Source organism: Pseudophryne corroboree, chromosome 5, assembly GCF_028390025.1.
Source record: "Pseudophryne corroboree isolate aPseCor3 chromosome 5, aPseCor3.hap2, whole genome shotgun sequence".
Taxonomy (NCBI): Eukaryota; Metazoa; Chordata; class Amphibia; order Anura; family Myobatrachidae; genus Pseudophryne; species Pseudophryne corroboree.
Window position 1 is genome coordinate 512,832,051 of NC_086448.1, and position 15,338 is coordinate 512,847,388.

Genomic DNA, 15,338 nt, shown 5'->3' on the forward strand with positions numbered 1-15,338 from the left:
ATTATTATTATTCTTAATCACTCTCTCCCTACGTATTGTGTGTAAATTTTTTATATATATATATATATATATATGTGCAAAAACCCCTTGATGAAGGCTGACAAGACGAAACGCGCTGGGCCTGTACTGACCACCCATTACTGACAAGCTAAGTTTTGAATTCCTATCCTTTATAATTGTTATTTATATTTCTCATTTATGGACAAAAACTTTTTATTCTTGTTTTAAAAAAGTTTTTTAGAAACGGTTTGTACTCTCATATATATTAAAAATCTATTTTTATAAATTTTTAGGCTTCTAATTTTAAGCTTTAAAATACACAGTTTTTAGCCACACTTGTCGCCAGTACCCCTATCCCCCAGTTTTATATATATATATATATATATATAGTCTCCCTTATCCAAAATGCTTGGGACCAGAGGTATTTTGGATATGGGATTTTTCCGTATTTTGGAATAATTGCATACCATAATGAGATATCATGGTGATGGGACCTAAATCTAAGCACAGAATGCATTTATGTTACATATACACCTTATACACACAGCCTGAAGGTCATTTTAGCCAATATTTTTTATAACTTTGTGCATTAAACAAAGTGTGTCTACATTCACACAATTCATTTATGTTTCATATACACCTTATACACACAGCCTAAAGGTCATTTAATACAATATTTTTAATAACTTTGTGTATTAAACAAAGTTTGTGTACATTGAGCCATCAAAAAACAAAGGTTTCACTATCTCACTCTCACTCAAAAAAGTCTGTATTTCGGAATATTCCGTATTTCGGAATATTTGGATATGGGATACTCAACCTGTACATATATTATTGTGAGTGCCCCTTCCAGTATTGTATTTGTGGCTGACTTTGTCAGTATCACTGGGTGAACCCAAATATGTGTTTATGTACTTTGATGTGAGTGCGGATTTCCAATGAGATTATATAAAAATATATATAAAAAGACAAATGTTCACATACATCAAGGTTTAAAATCACAAATATGGCAAAGCTCTGCTGCAGATAAAACAGTCAGTCCCCTGATCTGTCCGGCCAACCTTTCACACTAGGGTGATGTCACAGCGCCCACGTCGATTAGCCACGCCCAATGCGTTTCATCCAATAAAGGACATCGTCATGGGATGACCATCCCGACGCAGTCCCTCATTGGACGAAATGCGATGGGCATGGCTAAACAGCGTGGGCGCTGTGACATCACCATAGTGTGAAAGGTTGTGACGTCACCAGCTTGGTCCGGAGCTAGCGTGAAAGGCCGGACAGACCAGAGGCCCAACGGTTTTATCTGCAGCAGAGCCATATTTGTGATTTTAAACCTTGATATATGTAAACATTTTTCTTTTTTTTCTATAAAGTGTATCAAATATTACATTGATGAGTGCGCTCTCCAATCTCTTTTGCACAGCACTAATTGAACGTGCTCCGGTGGCTCGGAATGGCATTTAGCTGCACTTGGGGTTTTGAAAACAAAGAAACTCTGGGAACAGATGGACAATTAGTGCAGAGACTGAGTATTTATTTAAAATAAATAAATATTATATATATATATATATATATATATATATATATATATATATATATATATCTCTATCCCTCTATGGGGTATATGCAATTGCGGTCGAATTTCCGAAAATGTCGAAAAACGGGACATTTTCGCCCCCCCCCCCAAAAAAAAAGATAATCGACAATGCAATTCAGTACTTTCCGTCAAAAAAACGGACTTTCCAAATTCGACTTTTTGAAATTCGACATTTGTCAAATTCGACATTTCTGCAATGGTACAAATGCGGCAATTCGCCAAAAGTATATTCAATTGAAGTTTGGAAATTCGACAACAGTGCTTTTAGACAGTAAATACGTCATTTTCAATCCGCCACACTTTGGTGGCGGAATCTAATAATTTTTTTTTAAAAACATGTTTTTTTTTGGTGTTTTTTTTATTGGTAATAGCATATCTATTTATATTAGAAGGGATTAGGTACTTGGTTTGTCTATTTTGGAGGCACAAGTATTATTTATATATTTTTAAAAATATATATATATTTTTTTAAATAGAATGGTAAAAATCAGAAAAAAAATTGCGTGGGGTCCCCCCTCCTAAGCATAACCAGCCTCGGGCTCTTCGAGCTGGTCCTGGTTCTAAAGATCCGGTGGGAAAAATGACAGGGGATCCCCCGTATTTTTAAAACCAGCACCGGGCTCTGCGCCTGGTGCAAAAAATACGGGGGACAAAAAGAGTAGGGGTCCCCCGTATTTTTTACACCAGCATCGGGCTCCACTAGCTGGACAGATAATGCCACAGCCGGGGGTCACTTTTATACAGCGCCCTGCGGCCGTGGCATTAAATATCCAACTAGTCACCCCTGGCCGGGGTACCCTGGGGGAGTGGGGACCCCTTCAATCAAGGGGTCCCCCCCCCCAGCCACCCAAGGGCCATGGGTGAAGCCCGAGGCTGTCCCCCCCATCCAAGGGCTGCGGATGGGGGGCTGATAGCCTTGAGAAAATTGAAAGAATATTGTTTTTTCCAGTAGTACTACAAGTCCCAGCAAGCCTCCCCCGCAAGCTGGTACTTGGAGAACCACAAGTACCAGCATGCGGGAGAAAAACGGGCCCGCTGGTACCTGTAGTTCTACTGTGAAAAAAATACCCAAATAAAAACAGACACGCACACCGTGATAGTAAAACTTTATTTCACACATGTCGACATATACATACTTACCTATGTTCACACGCCGACCTCTGTCCACTTGTCCAAGTAGAATCCACGTGTACCTGTGAATAAAATTATACTCACCTGATCCAGTGTCCAGATTATAATCCACGTACTTGGCAAAAAAAAAAAAAAACGAACACCCGGACTGAAAGGGGTCCCATGTTTACACATGGGACCCCTTTCCACGAATGCCGGGACCCAACGTGACTGCTGTCACAGAAAGGTCCCTTCACCCAATCAGGAAGCGCTACTTCGTGGCACTCACCTGATTGGCTGTATGCGCGTCTGCTGGCAGACAGCGCATCGCACAGCTGCCTCCATTAGTTTCAATGGTGGGAACTTTGCCGTCAGCGGTGGGGTTACCCGCGGTCAGCGGCTGACCTCACCGCTGACCGCAAAGTTCCCACCATTGAATATAATGGAGAGGCTTTGCGATGCGCTGTCTGACAGCTCAGACGCGCAGAGCCAATCAGCAGAGTGCCAGGACGTTGCGCTCGCTGATTGGCTGAAGAGACCTTTCTGTGACAGCAGTCACGGGTGGTCTCTGCATTCGGGGAAAGGGGTCCCATGTGTAAACATGGGACCCCTTTCAGTCCGTTTGGTCCGGGTGTTCGTTTTTTTTTTTTGCCAAGTACGTGGATTATAATCTGGACACTGGATCAGGTGAGTATAATTTTATTCACAGGTACACGTGGATTCTACTTGGACAAGTGGACAGAGGTCGGCGTGTGAACATAGGTAAGTATGTTGCTGTGGGCATTAAGTGTATTATGGGGTGCTACCACTGTGGGCATTATTACTATTGTGTGACCACGCCCCTTTCTTTTTGAGACCACGCCCCTTTTTGCGGCATGCGCAATATCTTTATTACATGGGCTTTTATATATATATATATATATATATATATATATATTAATTACACACACACACACACACACACACACACACACACACACACACACACACACACACACACACACACACACACACACACACACACAGTGTACTGCAAAGGTATTCAACCACTAAAAAGTCAACAGATTTGTCTGTTTTACTGTACAAATGACACTTACACAGACTGTTCGAGACATTTTCAAACTCCATATTCCTCCGCAGATATTTTTAATTGTGTTTACCCCATATACTGTGGAATCCCCAAGTTTGCCCTAATTGTTTTCCAATTAGCCTCTACCAGTGAATAATTAGTTTTTATAAATAAAATATCCCCAAATTTCAATAATATAATATTGGTCATGTAAAATCTCTGTTTTTTGAGTCAGCTTTTGGAAACCCCAGATCTACTAAGGCAAAACAAATGTAAAAGACACCAGTTTTTTTTACAGTGAAGAAAAGAAACCAGTTGAATCCCTATAATTTATCAAGCGTCTGTTTTGCAAACCACTGGAATAATGTTGCCAAAACCCCAGAAGAATAAAAAAATAAAAAGGTGAGATTGCTTACACAGCATGTGAGGGGTAAAGAATCACATCATTATGTATTGGATAAGGAGACTGATAACATGCAAAATTTCCTTATGGGGGCAATATTTTATGAATACATAAAGGCCAAAATGAAATATTTTATTTTATTAAGACAGCAGTATTACCTATTATATTAAAGGTGCAATGTGAATTGATTAATTGGTTTTAAAAAATGTTTTAGTTTCTTTTATATGACTGGGGCTAAATTTACATAGCCCTGAAATAACAAATGCCCCCATCATAACACTTTTTAAAAGGCTATCAACTATTAATACTGCCTTTTAATAAAATTATATTCATTTTGTCCTTAATATATTAATAAAATAATACTGCTCTTATAGAGACTTAGAAGGACATGTACTAAGCAATGATAAAAGTGGAGAAGTGAGCCAGTTGAGAAGTTGCCCATGACGACCAATCAGCATTGACGTAACATTTATAATTTGCATACTGGAAACATATATGGCGCAGCTGATTGGTTGCTATGGGCAACTTCTCCACTTTTATCACTGCTTAGTACATGTCCCCCTTATTAATGTTTTATGCCCCCTTATTCAATACATACGGATTGCTCTCTTTATAAAGTGTATTGTGATCCCTCACCTTCTACTTTGTCAAATACAATAGATCCAGTGGTTTTATGCCATTAGTATGTTCATATTACACCTGCAGGAAAGAAAGCCTTGCATGAAATGAAGACTCATAACCTAAGTAAGCAGTGTGAACAAGTGTCTTACCTTTGATAAGCTTCCAAGAGCACTCCAGGCATCCCACTTTGCCTTGTTAACAAAGTCTAACATACTTGGTTTTGGTGTACTACAAGTTCCCTGTGTTCCCTGCAAAGGGACAGCACAAAGAAAAAAAATAAAATAAAAATGTTGAAAACTTTTTTTTTTGTACTAGAGAGCAAAGTCCTAAGGTTAAAGATAACAAAATATAATTTTTCAGTCATGTACTTGCCAAACATACAAATTCCCTGATGAATAACCAAGATACTGGACTGTGTTCTATATACACCATACTTAAAACATAAAAGTTTTAATCACATACAGCCCTTTCTAGCTTGTCACTACAGAAGATATCTACGCAGATGCATATATCAGGTATCTAGGCCATAGGTGAGATAATAGGATTTTAATACCTACCGGTAAATCCTTTTCTCTTAGTCCGTAGAGAATGCTAGGGTTCCAAAAGGATCATGGGGTATAGACGGGATCCGCAGGAGACATGGGCACACTATAAGACTTTGAATGGGTGTGAACTGGCTCCTCCCTCTATGCCCCATCTCCAGACTTCAGTTAGAAAACGGTGCCCAGAGAGACGGACATTTCGAGGAAAGAATTTAATGTTTAAACACTGTGAGTGTCATACCAGCTCACACCTCAAACATGCCGCAGAACGTGGCATTCAATAGAACACCAGCTGATGGCATGGAAAAACCATACAGCAAAATGCTGACCGAAAACGTAACACGACTTGTGTGCATCATGACCGATAATCAGATATCGCATGTCATGGCACGAATAACTGCAGCAACAGACACGACTGCAAGAAACACCCCATGAGTGCAACGACAACCAATAGCTGCAGATACAGTACGCACTGGGACGGGCGCCCAGCATCCTCTACGGACTAAGAGAAGAGAAAAGGATTTACCGGTAGGTATTAAAATCCTATTTTCTCCTACGTCCTAGAGGATGCTGGGGTTCCAAAAGGACCATGGGGTTTATACCAAAGCTCCAGACCGGGCGGGAGAGTGCGGACAACTCTGCAGCACCGATTGAGCAACCTGAGGTCCTCAGCAGCCAGGGTATCAAACTTGTAGAACTTAGGAAAAATGTTTGAACCGGACCCAGTAGCCGCTCTGCAAAGTTGAACCGCTGAGACTCCACGGGCATCCGCCCAAGAAGAGCCCACCTTCCTGGTAGAATGGGCCTTCACCGACTTCGGTAACGGCAATCCAGCCGTATAATGAGCCTGCCGAATCATATCACAGATCCAGCGTGCAATCGTCTGCTCAGAAGCAGGAGCCCCAATTTTGTTGGGAGCATACAGGATAAACAGAGCCTCTGTTTCCCCAATCTGAGCTGTCCTGGCGACTCAAAAATTCAAGCTCTGACTACCACAAGAGACGTCGAATCAGCCAAGGCTTAAGCAGTCCCAGGCACCACAATAGGTTGGTTCCTGTGAAAACGCAGTAAGCACTTTAGGCAGAAACTGTTGCCAATTTCTCAATTCCTCTCTATCCACAAGGAAGATCAAAGAGGGCTCTTGTGAGGCAAAGCCGCCAATTCAGACACCCGCCTTGCGGACGCCAATGCCAATAGCATGACCACTTTTCAAGAGAGAATTTTTTTACCTTACGTAAAAGGTTCCAACCAGTGTGACATAAGAATTTGCAACACCACATTAAGGTCCCATGGTGCCACCGAGGTACAAATGGAAGGTTGGAAGTGCAGCACTCCTTTCACGAAAGTCCGAACTTTTGGAGAGGTGGCCCACTCTTCTTCTTTTTTGTTTTTAAATTGATAAGGCCGAAACCTGCACTTTAATGGAGCCTAGCCTTAGGCCTGCATCCACACCTGCATGCAAAAAAATGGACAAAACGACCCAGCCGAAATTCTTCCGTAGGAGCCTTCTTGGATTCACACCAAGACACATACTTCCTCCAAATACGGTGGTAAATCTTCGCCGTTACTCCTTTACTAGCCTGAAGCAATGTGGAAATGACTTTACCGGCAATACCCTTTCGGGCCAGGATATGGCGTCTAACTGCCAAGCCATCAAACGCAGCCCCGGTAAATCTTGGTACACGCCCTGTTCTTGCTGTAACAGGACCACTCTTAGAGGAAGAGGCCAGGGATCTGCTATGAGTAAGTCTTGAAGATCTGGATACCAAACCCTCCTTGGCTAGACCGGAACAATGAGGATCGCCTGAATCTTTGTTTTTCTTATGGTTATCACCCTCGGAAAGAGTGAAAGTGGAGAGAACACATAGATCGACTGAAAAGCCCCCAAGGTGCCACGAGGGGGTCCACTGCTATAGCTTGAGTGTCCCTTGATCTGGACCAACATCCCCGAAGTATCCTGTTGAGGCGAAAACGCCCTCACATTTAATCGAGGAATTCCCCAAAGACTTGTCATTTCTGTGAACTTCTTGATGAAGACCCCACTCTCCTGGATGAAGATCGTGCTGAGGAAGTCTATTTCTCCGTTGTCTTCACCCGGAACGACGACCTCTAATAGAGCGTTTACCTGCCTTTCCGCTTATCGGAAACTTTTGTGGCTAACACCATTTCCGCTCTGCTCCTCATTCCGCCCTAGTGGCTTACTTACACCACTGCTGTTTAGTCGTCCGACAGAATTAAGACGGGCAGAACACGAAGAAGATGTTCGTTGCAAATAGTTCTTAATCCAAGAATGCTTATTGCAGGCAAGCTTTTCGGCTTGACCTTTCCCTTTGGGAATTCTTCCCTTGGAAAAACTGCTCTCCAGCCTTGGAGACTTGTATCCATGGACACCAGGATCTAATCCTGGATCCCGAACCATCGTCCCTGTAGGAGGTGAGAACTGTGAAGCCACCACAGGAGAGATATCCTGGTCCTGTAAAATAGGAATATTCACCGGTGCATGTGCAGGTAAGACCTGGACCATGGGGTAAATTTACTAAGACGGGAGTTCTATTTAAGATGGGATGTTGCCCATAGCAACCAATCAGATTCTACTTCTCATTTATCTAGCACCTTCTAGAAGATAATACCTGGAATCTGATTGGTTGCTATGGGCAACATCCCATCTTAAATAGAACTCCCATCTTAGTAAATTTACCCCCATATGTTCAACTGTTGCCGCAAAACCACTCTGGCATTTGACCTGCTCACCGAATGGCCTTGTAGGCCGTATTCATCTTCCGCATCAACGAAAGGTATCGACGGGTTTACACTGTTGCAAACCTGATCCGACTCTGGATCATCAGATCTCTTTCCACAGGAAAAAACAACTCTTAACCGATCAGTATCCAAACTTATTCCCAACTCCGACCTCAGCGTCGTTGGGATCAACAGCGATTCTTTGTGACGAAGAACCGTCAGAGAGAAACAACGAATTTTACCATTTGTTTCTTGACCTTGCCGTAGTCAGGAGAGCGTCCCCGTACAGAAAAATAATGGCTCTTACTAGAGAAGGAAACCATCATACCCCCATCAGTCTGGTGAACTGGCAATGACAATCCTGAATAGCAAAAAATAAGAATTTACTTACCGATAATTCTATTTCTCGTAGTCCGTAGTGGATGCTGGGAACTCCGTAAGGACCATGGGGAATAGCGGCTCCGCAGGAGACAGGGCACATCTAAAGAAAGCTTTAGGATCACCTGGTGTGCACTGGCTCCTCCCCCTATGACCCTCCTCCAAGCCTCAGTTAGGATACTGTGCCCGGACGAGCGTACACAATAAGGAAGGATTTTGAATCCCGGGTAAGACTCATACCAGCCACACCAATCACACTGTACAACTTGTGATCTGAACCCAGTTAACAGCATGATAATAGAGAAGCCTCTCGAAAAGATGGCTCACTACAACAATAACCCGAATTTTTTGGTAACAATAATTATGTACCAGTATTGCAGACAATCCGCACTTGGGATGGGCGCCCAGCATCCACTACGGACTACGAGAAATAGAATTATCGGTAAGTAAATTCTTATTTTCTCTGACGTCCTAGTGGATGCTGGGAACTCCGTAAGGACCATGGGGATTATACCAAAGCTCCCAAACGGGCGGGAGAGTGCGGATGACTCTGCAGCCCCCAATGAGAGAACTCCCGGTCCTCCTCAGCCAGGGTATCAAATTTGTAGAATTTTACAAACGTATTTGCTCCTGACCAAGTAACTGCTCGGCAAAGTTGTAAAGCCGAGACCCCTCGGGCAGCTGCCCAAGATGAGCCCACCTTCCTTGTGGAGTGGGCATTTACAGATTTTTGGCTGTGGCAGGCCTGCCACAGAATGTGCAAGCTGAATTGTACTACAAATCCAACGAGCAATAGTCTGCTTAGAAGCAGGAGCACCCAGCTAGTTGGGTGCATAGAGGATAAACAGCGAGTCAGATTTCCTGACTCCAGCCGTCCTGGAAACATATATTTTCCGGGTCCTGACAACGTCTAGCAACTTGGAGTCCTCCAAGTCCCTAGTAGACGCAGGCACCACAATAGGTTTGGTTCAGGTGAACGCTGAAACCACCTTAGGGAGAAACGGAGGACGAGTCCTCAATTCCGCCCTGTCCGAATGGAAAATCAGATAAGGGCTTTTACAGGATAAAGCCACCAATTCTGACACGCGCCTGGCCCAGGCCAGAGCCAACTTTCTGTGAGATATTTTAACTCCACAGATTTAAGTGTGTCAAACCAATGTGACTTTTGGAACCCAAAAACCACCTGGAGATCCCAAAAGTGCCACTAAAGGCACAAAAGGAGGCTGTATATGCAGTACCCCTTTAACAAATGTCTGAACTTCAGGGACTGAAGCTAGTTCTTTTTTGGAAGAAAATTGACAGAGCCGAAATTTGAACCTTAATGGACCCCAATTTCAGGCCCATAGATACTCCTGTTTGCAGGAAATGTAGGAATCGACCCAGTTGAATTTCCTCCGTCGAGCCTTACTGGCCTCGCACCACGCAACATATTTTCGCCAAATGCGGTGATAATGTTTTGCGGTTACATCCTTCCTGGCTTTGATCAGGATAGGGATGACTTCATCCGGAATGCCTTTTTCCTTCAGGATCCGGCGTTCAAACGCCATGCCGTCAACGCAGCCGCGGTAAGTCTTGGAACAGACAAGGTCCTTGCTGGAGCAGGTCCCTTCTTAGAGGTAGAGGCTACGGATCCTCCGTGAGCATCTCTTGAAGTTCCGGTTACCAATTCCTTCTTGGCCAATCCGGAGCCACTAATATAGTGCTTACTCCTCTCCATCTTATCAATCTCAGTACCTTGGGTATGAGAGGCAGAGAAGGGAACCCATACACTGATTGGTACACCCACGGTGTTACCAGAGCATCTACAGCTATTGCCTGAGGGTCCCTTGACGTGGCGCAATACCTGTCGAGTTTTTCCCAACGGTTTATAATCATGTGGAAGACTTCTGGGTGAAGTCCTTACTCTCCCGGGTGGAGGTCGTGCTGAGGAAAACTGCTTCCCAGTTGTCCACTCCCGGAATGAAAACTGCTGACAGTGCTATCACATGGTTTTTCGCCCCGCGAAGAATCCTTGGAGCTTCTGCCATTGCCCTCCTGCTTCTTGTGGCACCCTGTCTGTTTACGTGGGTGACTGCCGTAATGTTGTCCGACTGGATCAACACCGGCTGACCTTGAAGCAGAGGTCTTGCTAAGCTTAGAGCATTGTAAATGGCCCTTAGCTTCAGGACATTTATGTGAAGTGATGTCTCCAGGCTTGACCATAAGCCCTGGATATTCCTTCCCTGTGTGACTGCTCCCCAGCCTCGCAGGCTGGCATCCGTGGCCACCAGGACCCAGTCCCGCATGCCGAATCTGCGGCCCTCTAGAAGATGAGCACTCTGCAACCACCACAGGAGGGATACCCTTGTCCCTGGTGACAGGGTTATCCGCTGAAGCATCTGAAGATGCGACCCGGACCATTTGTCCAGTAGGTTCCACTGGAAAGTCTTGCGTGGAATCTGCCGAATGGGATTGCTTCGTAGGAAGCCACCATTTTTTCCCAGAACCCTTGTGCATTGATGTACTGAGACTTGGTTCGGTTTTAGGAGGTTCCTGACTAGCTCGGATAACTCCCTGGCTTTCTCCTCCGGGAGAAACACCTTCTTTCTGGACTGTGTCCAGGATCATCCCTAGGAACAGAAGACAAGTCGTCGGAACCAGCTGCGATTTTGGAATATTGAGAATCCAATCGTGCTGCCGCAACACTACCTGAGGTAGTGCTACACCGATCTCCAACTGTTCCCTGGATCTCACCCTTATCAGGGAATCGTCCAAGTAAAGGATAACTAAAATTCCCTTCCTTCGAAGGAATATCATCATTACGGTCATTACTTCAGTAAAGACCCGGGGTGCCGTGGACCATCCCTACGGCAGCGTCTGAACTGATAGTGACAGTTCTGTACCATAACCTGAGATACCCTTGGTGAGAAGGGTAAATTTTGACATGAAGGTAAGCATCCTTGATGTCCCGAGACATCATGCAGTCCCCTTCTTCCAGGTTTGCAATCACTGCTCTGAGTGACTCAATTTTGAATTTGAACCTCTGTATGTAAGTGTTCAAAGATTTTAGATTTTAGATTTTAAAATCGGTCTCACCGAGCCGTCTGGCTTCGGTACCACAATAGTGTGGAATAATACCCCGTTCCCTGTTGCAGGAGGGGTACCTTAATTATCACCTGCTGGGAATACAGCTTGTGAATGGCTTCCAAAACTGCCTCCCTGTCAGCGGGAGACGTCGGTAAAACAGACTTTTGGAAACGGCGAGGGGAATACGTCTCGAATTCCAATTTGTACCCCTGAAATATTACCTGAAGGATCCAGGGGTCTACTTGCGAGTGAGCCCACTGCGCACTGAAATTCATTGAGAACGGGCCCCCACCGTGCCTGAACTTGTAAAGCCCTAGCGTCATACTGAGAGCTTGGCAGAGGCGGAAAAGGGTTTCTGTTCCTGGGAACTGGCTGATCTCTGCAGCCATTTTCCTCTCCCTCTGTCACGAGCAGAAAAGAGGAACCCTTTTGTCCGCTTGCCAACCAGGACTGCGCCTGATAATACGGCGTCTTATTTTGAGAGGCGACCTGGGGTACATCCCCTTTTTTTTTAAGGCAATACTTCCAAATGCCGTTTGGAATCCGCATCACCTGACCACTTTACTGGTATAATTGGACAACGCACTTATACTTGATGCCAGTCGGTAAATATTCCGCTGTGCATCATGCATATATAGAAATGCATCTTTTAATTGCTCTATACTGTCCTTATCTAGGATATCAAATTTCCAGTCAGGGAATCCGACCACGCCAACCCAGCACTGCACATCCAGGCTGAGGCGATTGCAGGTCGCAGTATAACACCAGTATGTGTGTAAATACATTTTAGGATACCCTCCTGCTTTCTATTAGCAGGATCCCTAAGGGCGGCCATCTCCAGAGAGGGTAGAGCCCTTGTTCTTACAAGCGTGTGAGCGCCTTATCCCCCCTAGGGGGTGTTTCCCAACGCACCCTAACCTCTGGCGGGAAAAGGTATACTGCCAATAACTTTTTAGAAATTATCAATTGTTATCGGGGGGAAACCCACGCATCATCACACACCTCATTTTATTTCTCAGATTCAGGAAAACTACAGGAAGTTTTTCCTCACCAAACATAATACCCCTTTTTTTTTGGTGGTATTTATATTATCAGAAGAGTGTAAACTTTTTCCATTGCCTCAATCATGCAATGTGTGGCCCTATTGGAAATCACGGTTGTCTCTTCACCGTCGACACAGGAGTCAGTATCCGTGTCGGCGTCTGTATCTGAGGTAACGGGCGCTTTAGAGCCCCTGTATGAGACGTCTGGACATGCACAAGCTGAGTAGCCGGCTGTCTCATGTCAACCACTGTCTTTTATACAAAGCTGACACTGTCACGCAATTTCAACAGTACATCCACTCAGGTGTCGACCCCCCAGGGGGTGACAACACTATTACAGACACTCTACTCCGTCTCCTCATCATTTTTCTCCTCATACATGTCGACACAAACGTACCGACACACAGCACACACACAGGGAATGCTCTGATAGAGGACAGGACCCCACTAGCCCTTTGGGGAGACAGAGGGAGAGTTTGCCAGCACACACCAGAGCGCTATATATATATATATATATATATATATAGGGATAACCTTATATAAGTGTTTTTCCCTTTATAGCTGCTGTATTGTTTATACTGCGCCTAATTTGTGCCCCCCTCTCTTTTTTAACCCCTTTCTGTAGTGTAGTGACTGCAGGGGAGAGCCAGGGAGCTTCCCTCCAACTGAGCTGTGAGGGAAAATGGCGCCAGTGTGCTGAGGAGATAGGCTCCGCCCCTTTCTCGGCGTCCTTATCATCCGTTTTCTTGTATGTTTTGGCAGGGGTTAAATGCATCCATATAGCCCAGGAGTTATATGTGATGCATTTATTTTAGCCATAAAAGGTTTTCTATCGATTTATTGCGTCTCAGGGCGCTGCCCCCCCAGCGCCCTGCACCCTCAGTGACCGGAGTGTGAAGTGTGCTGAGAGCAATGGCGCACAGCTGCGGTGCTGTGCGCCTACCTTTATCTGAAGACAGGAAAGTCTTCTGCCGCCGATTTTTCCGGACCTCTTCGCTCTTCTGGCTCTGTAAGGGGGCCGGCGGCGCGGCTCCGGTGACCCATCCAGGCTGAACCTGTGATCGTCCCTCTGGAGCTAATGTCCAGTAGCCTAAGAAGCCCAATCCACTCTGCACGCAGGTGAGTTCGCTTCTTCTCCCCTTAGTCCCTCGATGCAGTGAGCCTGTTGCCAGCAGGTCTCACTGAAAATAATAAACCTAAACTAAAACTTTCACAAAGAGCTCAGGAGAGCCCCTAGTGTGCACCCTTCTCGTCGGGCACAGAAAATCTAACTGAGGCTTGGAGGAGGGTCATAGGGGGAGGAGCCAGTGCACACCAGGTGATCCTAAAGCTTTCTTTAGATGTGCCCCGTCTCCTGCGGAGCCGCTATTCCCCATGGTCCTTACGGAGTTCCCAGCATCCACTAGGACGTCAGAGAAATAGGTAAATTTAACGCGGCTGACACCGCACTTAAAACCGCTTTCTTCTTTTACAGGTCGGAAATCCCTGCCCTGAGAGAGATTCCAACTTGTAGTTCTAACTTTTTAAGAAGAAATCTTCTTGGGATTGTTCTGACCGAGCTGTCTGGTCTCAGAAGTACGAAAAAGCCAGCTTATTCCCCCTTTTTTTTTTTTTTTTACAATGTCCTGATCCTGAACCAAACCTTGTATGGCGTCTCCTACTACCTCCCCATCCATAGGAGAATCGTAAGATCTATTTTAAAAATCAGCGAGGGGAATCATCTGGAAACTCGAGTATGTTCCCCTATGGACTGTATTCTTACCCACTGTGTCAAGTCCATTCCAGGACTGACTGAGGAGTATCAGACGAGTTCCCACCAGTGAGGGCTCCAGCAAGATAGACCCAACGATCTGCGGTGGACGTGGTAGGAACAGAGGACGATATCTTGCTCTGCGAACTTGAAAAGGCCGCAGACCTCTTACCTTTTCACCTTCCTCTACCTGCAAAGAAGGGGAAACAAAATGGTATCCAACCAGTCAAAATGACTGCATCCCACAAAAAAATGCGTCAGCAACCGTTGAGGGAACATAGCTCAGGACGGTAGACATACCAGTGGTATCTGCCGAGATCCACTTAACCAAGCCATCCCCAAACCAGATTATCCCTTCATAGGGAAGATGCTCCCGTATTTCTCGGAGTCAGTACATACCTCTTGTAGTGCACGGCTGCAATGTTCTAGATAAGACCCAAGGAATTCATTATATCGGATAACAAGGTAACCGACCATCTTTGAATACAAGTACCCCCCCATGCGCATGTAATGCCAATATCATCAAAGCATATAATTAAAATTATAACTTAGCTTCCTGTATACGATCCTTGTTGACAGGGCCCCGTGTAGACCAGGGGTAGACATTCACTTTATTCTATCCACAGCAGGAAAGGAATACACACTCGGACTCCTTGTGAGGATTCGAGACCATCTTGTCACGGCTGACCTAGAGCTTCATTAACAGAGCAACCAGCACATGAGAAAGAATAACTTTACTTCAGCATTCATAATAAATTGTAATATAACTGTACACATTTAAATACACACACACATATATATATATATATATATATATATAATCTGTCCGGAACATCAGGGTCCCTAGTGACATTAATGTGTTCTGAATGTGTATGCCCCAATGTTGCGGATCTAATCAGGAAACATTATGGCCGACATAGAACATAGTATTCATGTCGGAGACAGGGAGTAGTGACTGGCCAAAATAACATTTCTGTGACCCCGAGAGATCTGAGGGAAACACATACCTAATTTCAC

General features: G+C 44.7%; 1 protein-coding gene across 3 annotated transcripts in view; it reads right to left on the reverse strand.

Annotated features, from left to right (window-relative positions):
* The window catches only part of ECI2 (enoyl-CoA delta isomerase 2), a 97,051-nt gene that overhangs the window by 44,044 nt on the left and 37,669 nt on the right, over positions 1–15,338 (reverse strand). For all 3 annotated transcript variants that reach the window (XM_063923077.1, XM_063923076.1, XM_063923078.1), the window contains exon 3: positions 4,953–5,051. In XM_063923077.1, coding sequence (XP_063779147.1) covers positions 4,953–5,051 — 99 coding nt within the window. The remainder of the gene's footprint in view (positions 1–4,952; positions 5,052–15,338) is intronic.